Here is a 16,534-nt window from a genome sequence, read left to right as displayed (position 1 = left end):
GAATGTAGTTTTTATTGGCGCTTAAATTAAGACTTAAGAAAGTCGTGCGGGACATGTGGCGTGATGATTGTGATCTGTTTGAACTTTCAAGGACTATTGTGACATGATTGTGGTACTGTTTAAAGTGTACTGCTGCTATAAAGTAGGAAACTAGTAAGAAAATAGACGAGTTACTTTGTTAGATTCTTTTTTGTTATCAAGTTAACTTTGTTACTTTGTTAGATTCTTTGTTCCAGAAATCTTATTAAAAGATCGAAATTTTCGCCTGAGTGGTAGAATCTTACCCAAAAAGAAAGACAGTAAATTGGGCCAAAGTTTCAAAACAAATCTAGAGGACATGATTTTGTGATAATCACTCACAAACCCAAATTCCATGCTTAAATATCCAACGAACTCAGTTTTTAAATTTTAATAATTTTTAAGGACAAAATAAGTTGGTCCAATTATTTTTATATTTTTTAAATCTCACTTTTATCCTTTTCCCGTTTTGTATATAAAGGAAACTAATTTTCAAATTTTCACACTGCGCGCTCTGGGTTGCTATACCCTGAAAATCGAGTGATTTTTTCAAATTTCAATTGAAGCTTTCAATCGTTCTCAAATATCATTATACCAAGCCCTCTAAAAAAATATATTCAATCATTATACCAATTTGAAATCATATTTAAAATCATATAATGATTTTCGATTTTTTTTTTCATGTTGTTATGTTTTAAATTTTGTTTAAAAATGTGAGAGTTTTTAAATTTGTTTGTTCATTAGTTAATATTTTGTTCATTAGATTTGAGATTTATATTTTAATGTTTTGTTTGTTATGTTATTATTAATTGAACATTAGTATTTTGATTTGGTTTTTGTTATGTTTTTTAATATTATATTATTAACGGAGTATGAACAGTGATTGTTCATATCATTGTTGGGTATAAACAAGATTTATTCATATTCTTGTTTTGTATGAACACTGATTGTTCATACGAGTGTTTGGTATGAATCACTGAAGTATTTTTTATTTGTGATTTTGTCTATTTATTTTGGCAGTTTTATATGGATTATATTGTGATTGGTGTTTTTTGCTACAATGGCAGCACTTTTTCCATTCGTATTGGGTTGAATTACACAATAGTTATGTGGTTATGTGGCAAATGGCCTGAATAAGGATTGAGGTGTTTTAATATGTATTTCTCCCGTGACGTGAATGATAACTTGATTTAATCTGATGGGGAGTTGCATTATTTGGCTTATTATTGTTTTGCAAAGAAAATCCCAATTATGGAGATTAATTTGGTTGTTTGTGTGAGTTCGTTGATTACCTATAATTTTGTTATGTTCATATATTTTTCTAGCAAAAAATTAACGAATTTCGATCATTATAACATGAAAAATATAATTCAACATCATTTAAATGTATCTGTAATGGTAGTTCATCATCTTCCCCATCATCAACTTGTTGTGAAAATAACACAATTTGTTGGTTTACTTCATCTTCTTCATTCAAATCACCACTTTCTGTTTTCTCATTCGTAGTCTGATTTTCTTCTTCTATATCATATTATTCTCTCATGTTTTCACATTAACTTATTCATTTATATCCTCATCATAAAACTGAACCACGTTTTCTATGGTATTTGATAATTTTTCTTGGTGTTATTCACAATAAATATGATTTTCAAGTTTTAAATTTGTGTAATTTTTAGTGTTGCATGTGTTATTTTCAGTCCGTAACGGTGAATTTGACATTTTGTTTTGTTTAGATGAAAATTTGAGATTTAGGGTTTTGTTTGTGGAGAGTTTTTTGCAGGTATTTTTTTCCTGCGCCTATTCTATAATTTTCGAAATATGTATTGTATTTGATGGTGTATGCGTATTCAAGGGCAAACTTGAATTTTCTCCATCCATCCCTCTCCTTGAGAGTGATTATGAAAAAATTTGGGTTTGAAAGTGATTATTTCACTAGTTTTATTCTTGAGAGTCACTGAACGAAATAAATAAAGAAAATAGTATTTGATAGAAAAAGATAAGACTCAAAAAGATATTCTAGAGTATCTTACCCAAAAAGAAATAAAGAAACAAAATCGTACTGGGCAGAAAAAATACTTTGTGAAAGTAGAAAAAGATACTCAAAAAGATATACTAGAGTAGGGGGGTAGAGCGCAACTGTGAGAGACTGTACAAATGCAAATCTATTGCAATTATGAGTCATCAATTATTTTTCGCCATTTTTTCTTTCATGCTATTTTTCATTGACAACTGGTCAATTACTAACGCCTTGCAATGTATCTAGGGGTGTCAAAAAGGCTCTTAGTCTGCCCGGCCCACTGGGTTTATGGGTTGAAAAGGCTTTCAAAATAGGCCCTCACGATCTAGCCCAATACAATTGGAGGGGATAGAATATTCAAAGCCCATTCCCACATTCCAACAGGTCTGCTTTTATTATCTGACCCTGTCACCCATTAAAGTTTGACAAGTAGAGTTCGGGATTTCGGAATTCCAACAAATCCCAAAACCGAAATTGATCATATTTCGATCTATGTCAATTTTTATTTCGACAAAATTTCAAAATGATTAATATTTCAACCCTATATTATATTTTTCGTTTTTTTTTAAATTGAAATATCCAGCATAATCCCGACATTCCGTTCAGAATCTTGAACAGTGCTCACAAGTACAAGAACCTTTCTTGTTGATCCTTGGATTTCTAGTAGGTGAAAAAAAAAAAAAAAACCTTTGAAGTTAAAACAAGGAAATTGGTAGCTCTAAATATTCAATTGTTGGTACTTTACTCATATTGGAGAGGAACACGCTAGTGAGTATGGTTTATAAGTGAAAGTCCCACACTAAGGGGGCATGCCCTTAGGGTATAAATGTTTTTGGATTAAGAGGGAGGACTCATACAAAGACATGCGCACGCCAAACCTAGCTCGTGGCTCGAGCTATTTGATCCCTTATCTTTTTGGTAAATCTTTTTCTTAACGGTTTCCGATGGAATTGGATTAGTAAACAGAAACTTAGTGGGATAGTAGATTCCAATCCAAACGGGAAACTGTATAAGTTCCCTACTATAACGGATCTCCTAGTGCTCCACGTTTTTCCACCGTTTTTCCTCTCTATATATACGTCTCTTACAGCAGAGTATCTGTAAAACTCTATTTTCTTATCTTCTAAACTACGTTTTTGGGCAGTCATAATATCAGTTTCGTTGTTTAAAGTGCAGTTAACACAAAAGATTGATTAGTGAGTGTTGTATCATGGAGGTTGGCGTGGTCTGTTTGCACAGAGAAGAATAGACGCGAAACAATTTTAAAGAGAGCGTACCAATCCGCGCCTCATCCTTCTTGTATTCACAATTTGTTCTTGTTGTAGAAATTATATTCCAATAGTTTTTGTTGTCTCAAAAGATCCCGCAACAATGTATCAGCTTAGGTGCTTAGGGAGAGAAAAACTCCCAAGTTTATGCTTTACTGCTCTCTCTGGTTATATTATTGCGATAGTAACTCTTACTTACGTAGTTAGATCATTTAACACAAACTTTAATAATTATCAGACTATCCAGACTTAGCTTTGTCGCTTTGAGTAGTCCCCATTGGGCAGAGACGTCACTGCTCAAGAGAAAGAACCCTACATGAATACATATATCAGATTCGAATTGTAGTTGGAATCTGAATGGAGTTGTAATTGAGCAGTAGGATATTAAAGTTATTGGGACCAAAAACAAAGAAAATTGTTTCAGTCTATTTTTCTTTTTTCGTTAGGAAGTTATATTTGATTTCTAAAGGTTACCGCGTTCTTAGTTATAATATCTTGAGCTGTTGATTCACCTACAGTTCGTGAAGATCAATGAGGAATTTCAAACGCTTTGATATTGTTACCGATGGACAACAGTGATAGTTACTATGGATGCAAGAGTGGGAGATTCTTGAGAAGAACCTTCCAGAGTCGATGTTGGTACGAGTTTATGGAGACAGGATTGATCTTCTAAGAGCAGTGACTATTGGATCCGAGCTGGGCACTCCCTACTACAAAAGCACAAAGGGCTCTTCTTCTTTGATTTCTGCTTCCCCTGCAGGCACTACCCAGCACGGCCTCCTTCCATTTACTATCACTCTTTTAGCGTACGTGAACTTGAACTTCGATTTATCAACAACTGGTGAAGTACGTTTGCCTCTCTTGAAGAACCAACATCCATCAAAGGAGGGGGAGTGGAATGCGTCCAAGTCCACGGTACTTCAAATCTTGTGTTTGCTTCAAACACGTACTCTCAGGCCTCAGCTACCTGATTCTACTAAGAAACCCAGCTGAAGACCGTGAACTGCAGAAGCTATCCTCGCTATATCCCCAGGCTTTTTGGCTGGGGACTTGCGCAACAATGAAACTATTACTAGGAAAGACTTTGTTCGCGAGCATATATTTGCGAGAACGCAGCCTTATTTCAATTGCCATCGCGGCAGCTTGAATCAGCAATGCTCTGGCTCAAGGATTCTTTTTCGTCTAAAGGAGGAGCTTCTGTGGAAGAATTTACAGCAGTGTTGATGTCTAAGCCCAGTGCTAAGCCAATTTTAGAAAGGATGCAAAAAGACTAATTTGGAAGATGTGGATGAAAGTCTACCAACATTTTACGGATAAGGGTTCTTGGTCATACTATACATTCCTTGAAAGATCAAGTTTCTGAAGATTTGTTATTTTAGAAGACTCAAACACGAAGGAGGTCCAAGATAAAAACTACATAGTTCCATTCGTTGAGGAGGAATTCTACGACAGAATCATGATCGATTATTGAGTCACAAAAACAACTGAATCGATCATGTGTCCTCACCACCAACTTAAGGCTGGGGAGTGGGGACTATGATTGCCCAAGAAAAGTTGTGGAAGTTCTTTAACGTACAGATATATAAATGTTCTAATCCTCAAAGTTAAGTTAGACATTACGCCTTGGAAGTGCCCGGTGAAATTCGAGAGCCAGAGCCCAGATGGTTCAAGAATTATTGCATATGAAGATGAGCCAAGGCTAGCTGCTGTTAAGAGCGTGGAATTTGTTTGATTCAATGTAAAGTTCCTGTAGAACTGTATGAGTTTAATTCTGCATGTGAACGAACCCGAGTTTATTATTTCACTAAGCTGTGCCTTTTCATCAAGCGAGCGAAGCGAACGATCTGGGTCGAGGAGTGTATGTAGACAAAAGGTCATTTGGTTGGTTTCTTACTGTCTATCTGTCCTCATTCCTCATCTCTTCTCTTTGTCCATCTCTCTCTCCACGCCCTCTCAATCCTTTCCTCTCCCTCTCCACTCTCTCTCTCCGCTCACGCCCCATTGCATATCAATATACTAATTTATATACAGTACTGTGTTTAAACTGTTTTCCTCAATATCTCATTTGTAAGTACCCTCCGTTCTACACTATAGTACACGTGTCCACACACCAGATCGTAATATATCAGTTCGTACCAATTCATTAGAGTGTACCAGCGACCCAACCCCAAAATGTCCCCAACATCAGTTATATCCATTTATGGAAGCAAATCAGCTAGTACAATCCTGGAGCTCAGTCAACGTAACAATCAATGAGACATTTATTTTGTAACATCAGAGTAATGACGAATCTCCAAGATAGCACAAAAGATGGATCTACACTTCATAACGGCCTGGAGCAAATATGGAAGTTCAGCTCAAACCATAGTTCGTGATTTCGAACGAAACTCCGGAATTCGCTTCGAAATTTCGGTTTTCCAAAAAACCGAAATTCCAAATATAGAGTTGAAATATCCAAAATTCCGAATGAATTTGAAATTCCGAATGTGATAAAGTCGAAATTTAATGAATTTCGGTTTTTAGATTTATCGAAATTCCGAAAATTCCAAAATCCCAAACTATGGCTCAAACATCTATAAATAAAGAGAGATTAACTATTTAAAGCTTGATTCAAATTTACTCCAAAAGACTTAATTGTAAGCAACTCTTATCCCAAAAAAAGTGCAGTCATTCCCATTTAACTTCAACATCAGGTCGTAGGCATAAAACACCAACATCTCATCATTCCATTTAACCTCAACATCAGGTCGTAGCCATAAAACACCAACATCTCATCATTCGTACCATCTTACGTAAAATCATCTCCAATTTTGTAAGTTCTTCGTCGTCTCTAAAATGGGATTCTGAGTTCTCGGACATCTATAGTTAGATAGGCCGCCTATTTCATATAACTAATGGGCCTGAGTTACATTGGGCCTCCGGCCCAAACACATACTAGTTCATAAACATTCTTTTGCTCAAATTTTAAGAAGAAAAGTTGCCAACGCCTACTCTCAAACTTAATTTTTTTGGTCATTGGATTTCTAGTCGGTGAAAAAAAAAAAGTGCTTGGAAGAAGCTGTAAATAACAGATTGTTTGGTATTAGTTTTTGCTGTGAACAATGCATCAGCTTAGGGAGAGAAAAACTCTAAAGTTTAAAAGGGCAGAGGTATGTGTATTTGTTCATGCCCTTTTCTTGGTTATCTCTTTAGTTTTCTGAGTTATATGAACAAAACCTTTGTTATATTGAATGATTGGTTATATGGGTTGGGAAAGTGTTGATATTTTTGGTTGGGCTCTTATATTTTATTTTACATATTCGCCTAACTGGCTGCTGGTGAAGAAGCATAGGATAGCAGTTTTATTTTCTGGAGTATGTGAAAGAAGGAAAGATAAATTCTTTTGCAGTTGTTTGATCTACATTACATGTATCTGCTTCTCTCATTCAAAAATGCTTATGTGTAACAAAGCAACAACTGAAAATATGTCCCTTTTGTTCTCATTCGAAGAATTTTATACCGTTTATTGAAATTTGGCATGTAATAATAGTATGAGTAAACGATATATATATATGTGAAATTTTAATTATACTGGGTGGCCACTTCATATTTTTTATCCTTCAACAGATTCAGCAAATGGAAAATTTACACAAGGAAGTAGGAGAAGAATCATTAGATAGAAACTTTTGCGACAAACTCGCAAGAAAGTTCAGGTGTGATACTAGCTACGTTACATGTTATAGAACGTACAATTCAAAGTTTATCTAGGACTGCTTTTTCTGTCTACTTTTCAATGAACCACCTCAAACATTTTCTCTTTCAGTCGGGCTGTGGGTCGTTCCGGGAAGCCTGCCATCCAGTGGGACCAGGTTCATATATGATTTTCATTGGCACTCCTTTGAGCTATTGAGCTCTGAAGTTGGTATATCTATTTCTATCTTGTTAATATCATTTTTCAGGTACAAAGGTGGTTCCAGAAAAAGCAGCAGGCTTGTAAAACTGAAGCTGCTACTTCTATTGCCCCCAGAGACTTGGTTGCGCTCACCAACAAACAAACGGTTGTTCCATCGAGAAAGAATGTTACTCCTCCAAACACTTCCATTTCAAATAACGCAGCTGAAAATTCTTCTACACCCAAAGGTTTTCTCCTTCACTGATACCTAAATTACTCAAAATGAGAAAAAATTGGCAGGATGCTCTTGAACTATTGAATGAAGGCTTTTGCACTTACGTATAAGTACGTTACTGTTGCAGATATGGCCATATGGAACATTTTGTCTTCTTCTTCTTTATGATTTTTTCTTTTTTGACCTTTTACTGTATACAGTTGTATATCATATTTCTGACTGTGTTTTTCCGTACGAGTGCCTCAAAATTGTTGTTGTTTGCTTCAATTACAGGTGAAAATCTCCCAGATATATCTGACTTGGAGTTTGAGGCTATATCGTCAAAAGATGGTGCATGGTAAGGAACTAAGGATGCTTGATCTTATAAAGGAAGGCCTTGGTTGTGCTGAAACTTTGTGCTTGCACCTGAGGTCTTTTAGGACCCTTACATTTTGATTGATAGGCGTTTATGTGGTATTCTTCATGCTTGTGCCACATTTTAATATACCTTCAACAAATTTTGGAATTTAACTTAAGGTATAAGATAGAGAAATTTGAGAACCCAATTTTGATTACATTGATATTTCAGTTCACAAAAATTTAAAGTACCAAGAGTGTCTCCACCGATCATGTGAAGAATACACGTCTATAAATAGAATGATCAAATAGCATTCCAAATTATACGTCAGAGCTGTTTCTACCTTGTTGTTCAAGAAAAAGTATTTATATGTGCTCACGATTTTATAGACTACTGAAATTGTTCAAGTTCATTATTCTTCTTTTTGAATTTGCAGGTATGATGTCTCTTTGTTCCTTGCGCACAGAGTACTTAGTTCAGGCGAACCTGTAAGGGCCTTCAAATTCAACGTTCATTTTTGGTTGTTGAAACATTACATGTTAATTTGTTAACCAATCAAACATATGTCTTTATTAAGCACACTACTATGTGTGCTGGTCCAAACAGTCTCTTATCCCTCCCCCCCACTCTCACAAAAAAAATAAATAAATAAAATGTGAGTACCGTTCCCCTGCAGTCAAGTTTTATGGTTTCTTCTTGATGTTGCTGCATGGTCAAATATGATGTTAGTTTAATGTAATACAAATTAAAAGCGAAGCTTATTTTCCACGTAACAATTTGGGTTTTTTAGTATTTGCATGGACAATGTCAGATTTTGTACTACCTATAAGGGTGGACCTTATTAACTTTTTTTTTGGGGGTGGGGACAAATATGCTGTAAAGCTCCCAATGGCCCAACAAAAAATAAATCTCGAGTTTTTTGTTGTATATAAACACATACCTAGTACTTAACTACCATTTTCGTGTATAAAAAATATATGCTTAGTGATGCATGGGTACTTCAAAAATGGTAGTCGTACTCATCTCCGACATCCAACTAAGTCCACGCCTTTCCCAACCGCACCTAACATAATGCTTACTATACCTGACCCACAATTTCCTGTTCAACTGCTAGTCTTTAGACTAGATTACAAATACCCTAACAGTAAGATTAGTGACATCTTGTTCAGCTCTCTAGGTTTTAGTAGAATAATCAACTAAGGAAAAGCATATGTGTAGCGTGTTCACCCTGATTATAGTTGACTCCTTGAGTATTGGATTTGAGTAACTTAGTCCCTGATTATAACTTCTCAATCGATGATTAGTTTGTCTCCAGTGGTATGAGTACTGGACAGTTGCCTCTTGGTTTTAAAGAAGAATTCAAATTCTTGCAGGAAGTACGTGTAAGATTTGTTGGATTTGGTCCTGAGGAGGATGAGTGGGTGAATGTGAAGAAGGGAGTCCGAGAGCGCTCTGTGCCATTGGAATCTTCGGAATGTCAGGATTTGAACGTTGGGAATCTTGTGCTTTGCTTTCAGGTAATTCCATAAATTATGATTTTTATTTTTTTTATTGTAACTTGTTCTTTTAAGGTCACCCCAGTCTTTGTTTTACAAGTTCTTTCCCATCAATTTTCAGGAAAGGAGAGATCAAGCAATATACTACGATGCCCATGTGGTGGAAATCCAAAGAAAATTGCATGACATAAGAGGTTGCAGGTGCCTGTTCTTAGTTCGATATGACCATGACAATGCTGAGGTATTTTTGCTTAATAAAGCATCCATCCATTTCTTAAGATGCGAACCTAGAAATCATTTGTTAGAAATCATTTGTTTTGACTGATATCAGGATAAAGAATTTGCACATGCATAATTGAATTATATGATTCCATCAGTCCATCCAGTGGACTTTTTACCCGTTAATTTGGAGACTTTGCTGTTCAAAAGATCTCATCTGTTTTTTAATTGGTGCCAGGAAAGAGTTCATTTGAGGAGATTATGTCGTCGCCCTTCATATTAGAACCTGAGGACATGGTTGAAGCATTTCTTAAAGCATTCGTCTCTGCTACTCTATTTCTTCATTGCACCAGCTAGACTTGGAGCTGGGAAGGAATTGAACTCATAACCGATATTTTTTCTATATTGTTATTGGCTTTTGGCAAGTTTTGGCAAGTCATTGCCATCTCTGTGCACTCCATACAACTAACCGAAAGAGCTTTTAATGTTAATGGCATTCTTTGTTGATTCACATTTCACGACAAAATGCATATATAATGATTTAGTGTTTTCGGACGGGTTGAATGTTTTTACTAGTACAATTATAAGTGCATTTAAGGTTGATTAATTTGTTTTTGTGTCGTCTTGTGCTTTTTTTCTTACAGCACGCATGATCCCATGTCACAGAGTCACAGCACCCTCCTCTTAATGAAGTTTAATCCCAACTTTCGCTGGACTTGCACAACATGACACCTACAGTGATAATTTCTGGTCCGTGTACAGGTTAAGCATGCATTCCTTTAAAGAAGAAAACAAGAAAAACACCGTTTCACAAAAATTATGAACTAGAGGGTTACAGCTGTTTGGATGGTAACACACTAATTGCAGTTTCCGACGAGTTCTTATGTAGATTTGCGCTAATTGCATCCTTGGATGTTATACCTTAAAACGGCGCTTCTGGATGCTACAACAATTTAGAATGCTAGACCTCTAGCATCATCACCTAGAGAAAGGTATTCACCAACTGAGCTGGCACCTGCTACCTCACAACTTATTTGTTGACTGTGGCCTTCAAAAATAAAACTTATATGAAAATCTAGTACATGTCGAGAACTCCCCAAGAGCGATGCTACAATAACTTAGCTCCAACAACAGACAAAATCATAGCTGAAGGGTTCCTACTTCCAGGTAAGGTGAAGCTAGCAAGCAATATAGTGAACTGTTTTTATCATAAACATGCATTCATTAACATATACTGCAAACAAGTCATACACTGGTTTTTCCTTTTTTTTTTTTTCAATCAATCTAATTCATTGTTATGTCATCTGCCTGCATTCCAGTAATCATTGTTCAAACCTATACAAATGGCCTCCCCCTTGTACACGAAAAATCACAACAGAGATCGATAAAGAGACACTACAAAGATGTTAGAAATAACTATTATCCGAGATGCGGCATTGAAAAGTTACAAACAGCAAAAATTCACTAGCCTCAGCTTCCGTAGCGAGCAAGCTCATATCTGCTAAGTATCCCATACTAAGCAGAATGCTGGATAAGCTGGTTCCATAAGTGGGCAAGTATCTTCACATTTAAGAGAGCAAGTAACTCCGTAAACATCCTAACTCTCATGAAACTGTTCTACCATAGCAAACAGATGCAATATAAAGATTCTTTCCCCATTTTTCCTGCAAGTACATATTGAGCAATCTCAATCTCTGACCACAAAATCTAACCTATATTAGTAAATAATGAGTAACAAATAGTTACCTTAACATGTGTACTAGGAAAAGAAGATGTCCGAAGTGTCTCTTGTGTTTCATCTGAAGGCCTCCGTCTTGGCACACTGAGAACAAATGCAGCCTGATCAAACGTTGCTGCAGTTGCAGTGATGCGATAACCATTTTCCCATCTCCGATGAATACCTTCACTAGGATACAAGAAGTCAAGCTCAACAACCTAAAAATGAAGAAAACAATATCAGTTTATATATAACTTAATTTGTGCAACAAATAGAAGAGTGGGAGGCTAAATAGACTCGTATAAAAGAATAGACCTGATCAGTAAATCCTGCACTGCGGGACATAACAACTGCCCATCTACTTCCAGCTGTAGCCATGGAGGTGACATAGAATCCTTCTCTCCATTTTTTGTTTATCCACTTGAACGGAAATGAGTCACTAACCTTGTACGACTGCTGAGTATATTGCGTAGCTGTAAACAGGAAACAACTGTTGAGAAAATTGACAAGAATTTGTCAAAATCCAAATAATACTAAAAGTTGAAACTAACCCTTAGACATTACTACTAATGAGCTTCCATTATTAGCTCCAGCTATCGCACTGATGTAATAGTTCTTCTCCCATTGCTCCATGATCCATTCCTTCAAATAGAAGTAAACAAAAATGGTTAATTTGATGATTGGCATGCACTTGCTAATCATAAATTACGATTGATGCATGCAGTGTGTGGGCTACTGTAGGGAAAATCTTGAAGCAATCTCTACATGAGAAGGGTTCCTTGGCAAGGCACAGGCTATGACAGAAGACAACTATTCAACTCCTAGTCTTTCTTTTAGCCTGAAGAACACTAAATTAGAGATCTAATCCTTCCTGCTTCATAAAACGAGTGTACCATGAAGAAACACATGTACAAAAATTGCTCACCTGGGTAAAACACATACATTTAGAATTGATTTATTCAACTAAACAAAACATTTCCCCTGAAGTTATTATTTAAACCCAGTATAAGGCACTTCAGTTCCATAGAAACAATATATATATATTGTTTTAATATGCGATCCGTATGACAGTCTCCCCACACATTGTTTCTATGGAACTGAAGTGCCTATATATATATATATATTTTATGATTTTATCTGAGAGAATTATCAATTGCTGAAATAGAAGTGATATAAACAATGCTCACTTTGTGAAGAAATTGTGGTGAGAGTTCATAAACTTGTGAAGAGAAACCGGTGCCTGCATCCATAATCAGAGCCCAAAGATTTTGACAAGAAGTGACGCTGCTAATGAAGAGTCCATCTTCATTGCCTTTCTCAATGTGTTGGATAAGTCTCACATCTGCCACATTGTAGTGATACCTAAGAAATGGAAAAGGCGGGTCACAACTATTGCTGGTCTCCAAAAACCTAGATAAGGCACGTGTTGCTAAAGCGATAATGTACCTCTGTTTCATAGGCCGCCGGGCATTGTATACACTGATCCACTGATTTGCAGGCATCCCCATCCGAACCTTTTTCTTTGGCTGTTCATCCTCTTCTTCCATCATCAGCCGACCTCTCTTGTGACCAACCTGGTATATAAGCTTCATAGCACAAAACCATTTATTAGATGTGCCTAAGCTGACTTTCAGAATGAATTTATACAGAGTATCACAGACGGAAGAGAAAAAAATGTTGGTACCTTCTGCGCACCCTCCGTATTTATTGGCCTGATATCTGGATTTGGGGCTATTATTCCATCAAAGAGGGAAATATACTTTGCATAATTCGGTTCCTCATCAAACTTCAGATTCACTACATACTCAAGGAACAGCCTAAATGGAAGTGGACAAAAGCAACATAGGGTTTCTGGAGAAGTTGCCATCTTTTTCTTACACACAAGAAAACCTTTATTCTCTCCCTGAGAAATGTAGACCAACTTCAATAACACATGACACAAAACCGACACTAGAAATAAAGTGAAGTACAAAAGGAAGCTGGCTTGCCTGGTATCCCTGCCATGGAAGACGACCCGAGAAGAAATATAAGTGTATAAGCAAGAGATTCCAAATCATCTCTTCTGCTCCCAGTTCTACCTAGATGAGCATGCACACTGGCATACCGCACTGTTCCTCTGCACATCCCGAATTATAATTAGCATGAAGAGATCATGTTGACCGTAAAATATACATATCTCTATCAGAAAGCTCCATTGACAAATTCTTGAGTCATTTACGAAACAAGTCGAGGAAAAAAAAATGTGTAGTTGCATACCTGAAAACATCTGGTCTTTGGTCATACTCAACGTGCATGCCAGTAGAACTTTCTCTCCATTTAGTAGCTAATACAGATATTTAAAAAAAAAAAAATAAGATGCAAGACATAATTTATCATATTGTATTCTATACCTCTAAGCAGATTAAAAAAAACATCCAAGCTGATAATAAGAAAGTTACCTAAACCAAGATCAACTAAGAACAACTTTTTCTCATCTGGTGTCCCTGGGGGGCCAAGTAAGAAATTCTCCGGCTTCACGTCACCATGCACATACCTGCCACATGTTAATTAACAAAAACCACTTTTTATGACCGAGGATAAGCAAACCATGCATGATTTATTGTGCACCACAACTCGTCTCAATCTACTTTACTAATATGGTTCTTAATTTGATCCACTACTGATTAACAAAAGAGTGGACAATTGAAATGAAAACTAACCCTCTAGAGTGCATCTTCTCCAATATAGATATCGCTTCTATGGCAATGCAAGCAACCATTTCAGTTGACATCCTGCCATAGTAGAACAAAATGAGCAAGAAATTTAAACAAAAAAATAAAAAATGTCCAAGCATCTCAAAACCTCAGAATAACAACTTTAGGTGTTTAATTCTAACGAGTACTCACGTATGCGAATTGTTATTCCAGAAATCCCAAAGGCTTGGTCCCAGCATATCCATTACCTGTAAATATTTTTAATGGTATTGTTAAATGGCATTCCCTAAAAAGAGTTTAAAACATTAAAATCTACAATCTGAATCTTGTCATCAAGAGCAAAGACAACTGACCATGATATAAAATTCCCCTTGTCTTCCCTTGTAGTGGACTCGTGGTACCCCATGGCTACCACCTAAAGTGCTGGGGAAAACAAAAGAATTGTGCTCAGGAACACAAAAAACTTACACACTACACTTGCAACAGCCCAATGTATTATGAGATTGATATTACGGGGGAGGGGACTTACTTGTATACTTGCCACTCGTAAGGGGGTCCATAATTGCATCCCTTACTACTTCTGTGCTCAAATTTTAAGGCAACCTAGAATAGATAAAAGACTCATACATGTCAATCAGAGATGCATCTGAAGGGTTTCATATTAAAGAATCAAGTGTGATCTAAAACTATTACACAAGTAAAACAGAAGAACACAAATTATCATACCTCAAGAGTTCCTGGGCCAGTAGCTTTATCGTTTCCACTTAAACTTGAATCCCGGATGCCAACATAAACTTGACCAAATCCTCCTTTACCTAGTTTTCTTTCAACTCTATAACTTGGAGAACCTCCAACTTGAACCTGTACAAATCAGTAACCTCTTTATAATTAACACAGCACCAGTTTGGGCATAAATTTTTTACTCAACTAGCATTATTTCATGTGTCCTAAATCATTTCATAACAATAAAAGGAGCAGACTAAAATTCACATTAAGGAAAAAGAAGGAACCTTTTCAGGTACGGGCACAGTGCTTCCTTCATCTTCAGCAGCAGGAGCTTTATTATTATTATTATCAGGACTAATTCCAGCACTATCAAAATCATCCATTGCTTCTTTTTTTAATAAATTTGCTCCTTTCAACAATACATTCTCTCTTCTTCTTCTTCTTCCACGTGTTCTTGTTGCAATCAAATTCTCCTCCTCTTTTTCTTCTTCTTTTATTATTATTAATGATGTTTCTCGGGCCCTTCGCACTCCACTACGGAGCACCCGCATCATTTACCCATTGTTGTGAACAATTGATTGAGGGGTTTTGTTAATTAGATCGTGAATTGAGTGAAAAAATACAACTTGATGATGGAAATAAATAAGGGTTATGAGAATTGGGGAGATTTGTGTTTGTTGAAGAAGAGAGAGAGAAACGAGGATGGAGCTTCTAGTACATTCAGTTGGGGGAAAAAAAATGGGGGGAAATTTTTAGGGAACTAAAAATATATACAATAAAGTAAATTTTGAGATAATTTTAGGGTGATCTTGGACACACCCATAAAACCACTCCCATACCCCATAACTAACTAAAGTTTTTGCCATACCCAATAACCCGTTTCAACCCAATAATATCTCTCCCAAATTTATTTGGGGCATTTCCAAAAAAAAAAAAAAAAAAAGCAACAACACACTGCTTTTATAATCTTGTATTTCAGAATTCAAAATAATTAGTTGTTGATTTGTAATCATGTTTATTGGTGAGAAAAATGTTGTTAGAGACCAAGATAAATTATTGGAGAAGAATTCAAAAATATTTTTTATTATTTTTTTAAAGAAAAAATAAATAAATGATTTATTTTGTTTTGGATACGCCTAATAAAAAAAAAAATTTTAAAATTGAGATACGGAGTGTTTTTATGGGTATGTCTAAAATCACTCTTAATTAATTTAGAAGTCTGTGATGAAAACGCAGAGGAGATGTATTCCAGCGGCAATGGCTCTGATGTGGAGCTTGAGCAGTGGGAGGAAATGTTGTTCAAGTTGAATGAATCTAGAAGATATTTAAGGATAGTCGGATGTGAAAACACAGAGGACATGTTTTATGAAAATCCTTTGTTTCTTCTTTACGTAAAGGTTAAAATGCTCTATCAAATTGTGCTTGTTCCCTGGATTGATGCACAGCAAAGGATGTAAATATATGGTGTACGGCTGTGCTCAATCTGATTTCTTGTACCCAGACGATTCGGAGCCCCAACAGTGAGGCTATGTGCTTTCAGAATTTTTTTTGCAACAGGGGCCAATTTGGTTGGCAACAATTTGGAAAACGTTGGCTGGAGGGAATTTAATACTAATGACAAGTTGGGTGTCTTTACTAGCAACTAAAATTTACTTCTTACATTCTTCCAGCCAGTAAGGAATGTGTCTTGTTTTCGAAAATGTATTTAGTGTTGGCAATATACACTGTATTGTTACATTCTGATTAGAAATAGTACTACATTCTGAGCTGCAATGAGTTCCTAATACAAAATCATTACTTTGGAGAATTTAAATACTACATTGATTTTGCATCAGACAGACTAGGGGTGACTTCGGATCAGATCGGATCGGATTAATGAATTTTTCTAAAAAAGAACCTAATATTCCGATCCATTTTTTTTTTCGATTCAAAAAATT

The 16,534-nt window shown here is 36.0% G+C and overlaps 2 protein-coding genes and 1 pseudogene across 3 annotated transcripts; 2 read left to right on the top strand and 1 right to left on the bottom strand.

Moving 5' to 3' along the window:
- The first annotated feature begins 3,894 nt into the window (after positions 1-3,894).
- Positions 3,895-4,296, top strand: LOC147507396 (putative ubiquitin-conjugating enzyme E2 38). The gene has a single exon (XM_086596271.1). The coding sequence runs from the start codon at positions 3,895-3,897 to the stop codon at positions 4,294-4,296; it is 402 nt and encodes a 133-aa protein (XP_086452397.1).
- Positions 4,297-6,272: 1,976 nt separating this feature from the next.
- Positions 6,273-10,016, top strand: SHH1 (SAWADEE HOMEODOMAIN protein). Its single transcript, XM_086600111.1, has 9 exons — positions 6,273-6,452; positions 6,910-6,995; positions 7,106-7,151; positions 7,242-7,422; positions 7,683-7,746; positions 8,183-8,234; positions 9,120-9,263; positions 9,364-9,483; positions 9,700-10,016. Exons 1-9 carry the CDS (start codon positions 6,405-6,407, stop codon positions 9,742-9,744), a joined length of 786 nt encoding a protein of 261 aa, XP_086456237.1. The 5' UTR covers positions 6,273-6,404; the 3' UTR covers positions 9,745-10,016.
- A 646-nt stretch (positions 10,017-10,662) lies between these two features.
- On the bottom strand, positions 10,663-15,298 carry LOC147507394 (casein kinase 1-like protein HD16; annotated as a pseudogene). Its single transcript, XR_015217643.1, has 16 exons — positions 14,882-15,298; positions 14,598-14,732; positions 14,401-14,474; positions 14,225-14,294; positions 14,064-14,119; positions 13,878-13,949; positions 13,617-13,711; positions 13,435-13,501; positions 13,167-13,294; positions 12,863-13,081; positions 12,625-12,764; positions 12,366-12,540; positions 11,730-11,820; positions 11,494-11,651; positions 11,208-11,396; positions 10,663-11,125 (listed from the first exon to the last, which is right to left on the bottom strand). The product of XR_015217643.1 is annotated as a casein kinase 1-like protein HD16 (transcript).
- Between the last annotated feature and the right edge of the window lie 1,236 nt (positions 15,299-16,534).

Source organism: Coptis chinensis, chromosome 3 (assembly GCF_015680905.1).
Source record: "Coptis chinensis isolate HL-2020 chromosome 3, ASM1568090v1, whole genome shotgun sequence".
NCBI classification, from domain to species: Eukaryota; Viridiplantae; Streptophyta; class Magnoliopsida; order Ranunculales; family Ranunculaceae; genus Coptis; species Coptis chinensis.
This window is presented reverse-complemented; position numbering and strand designations above follow the sequence as displayed.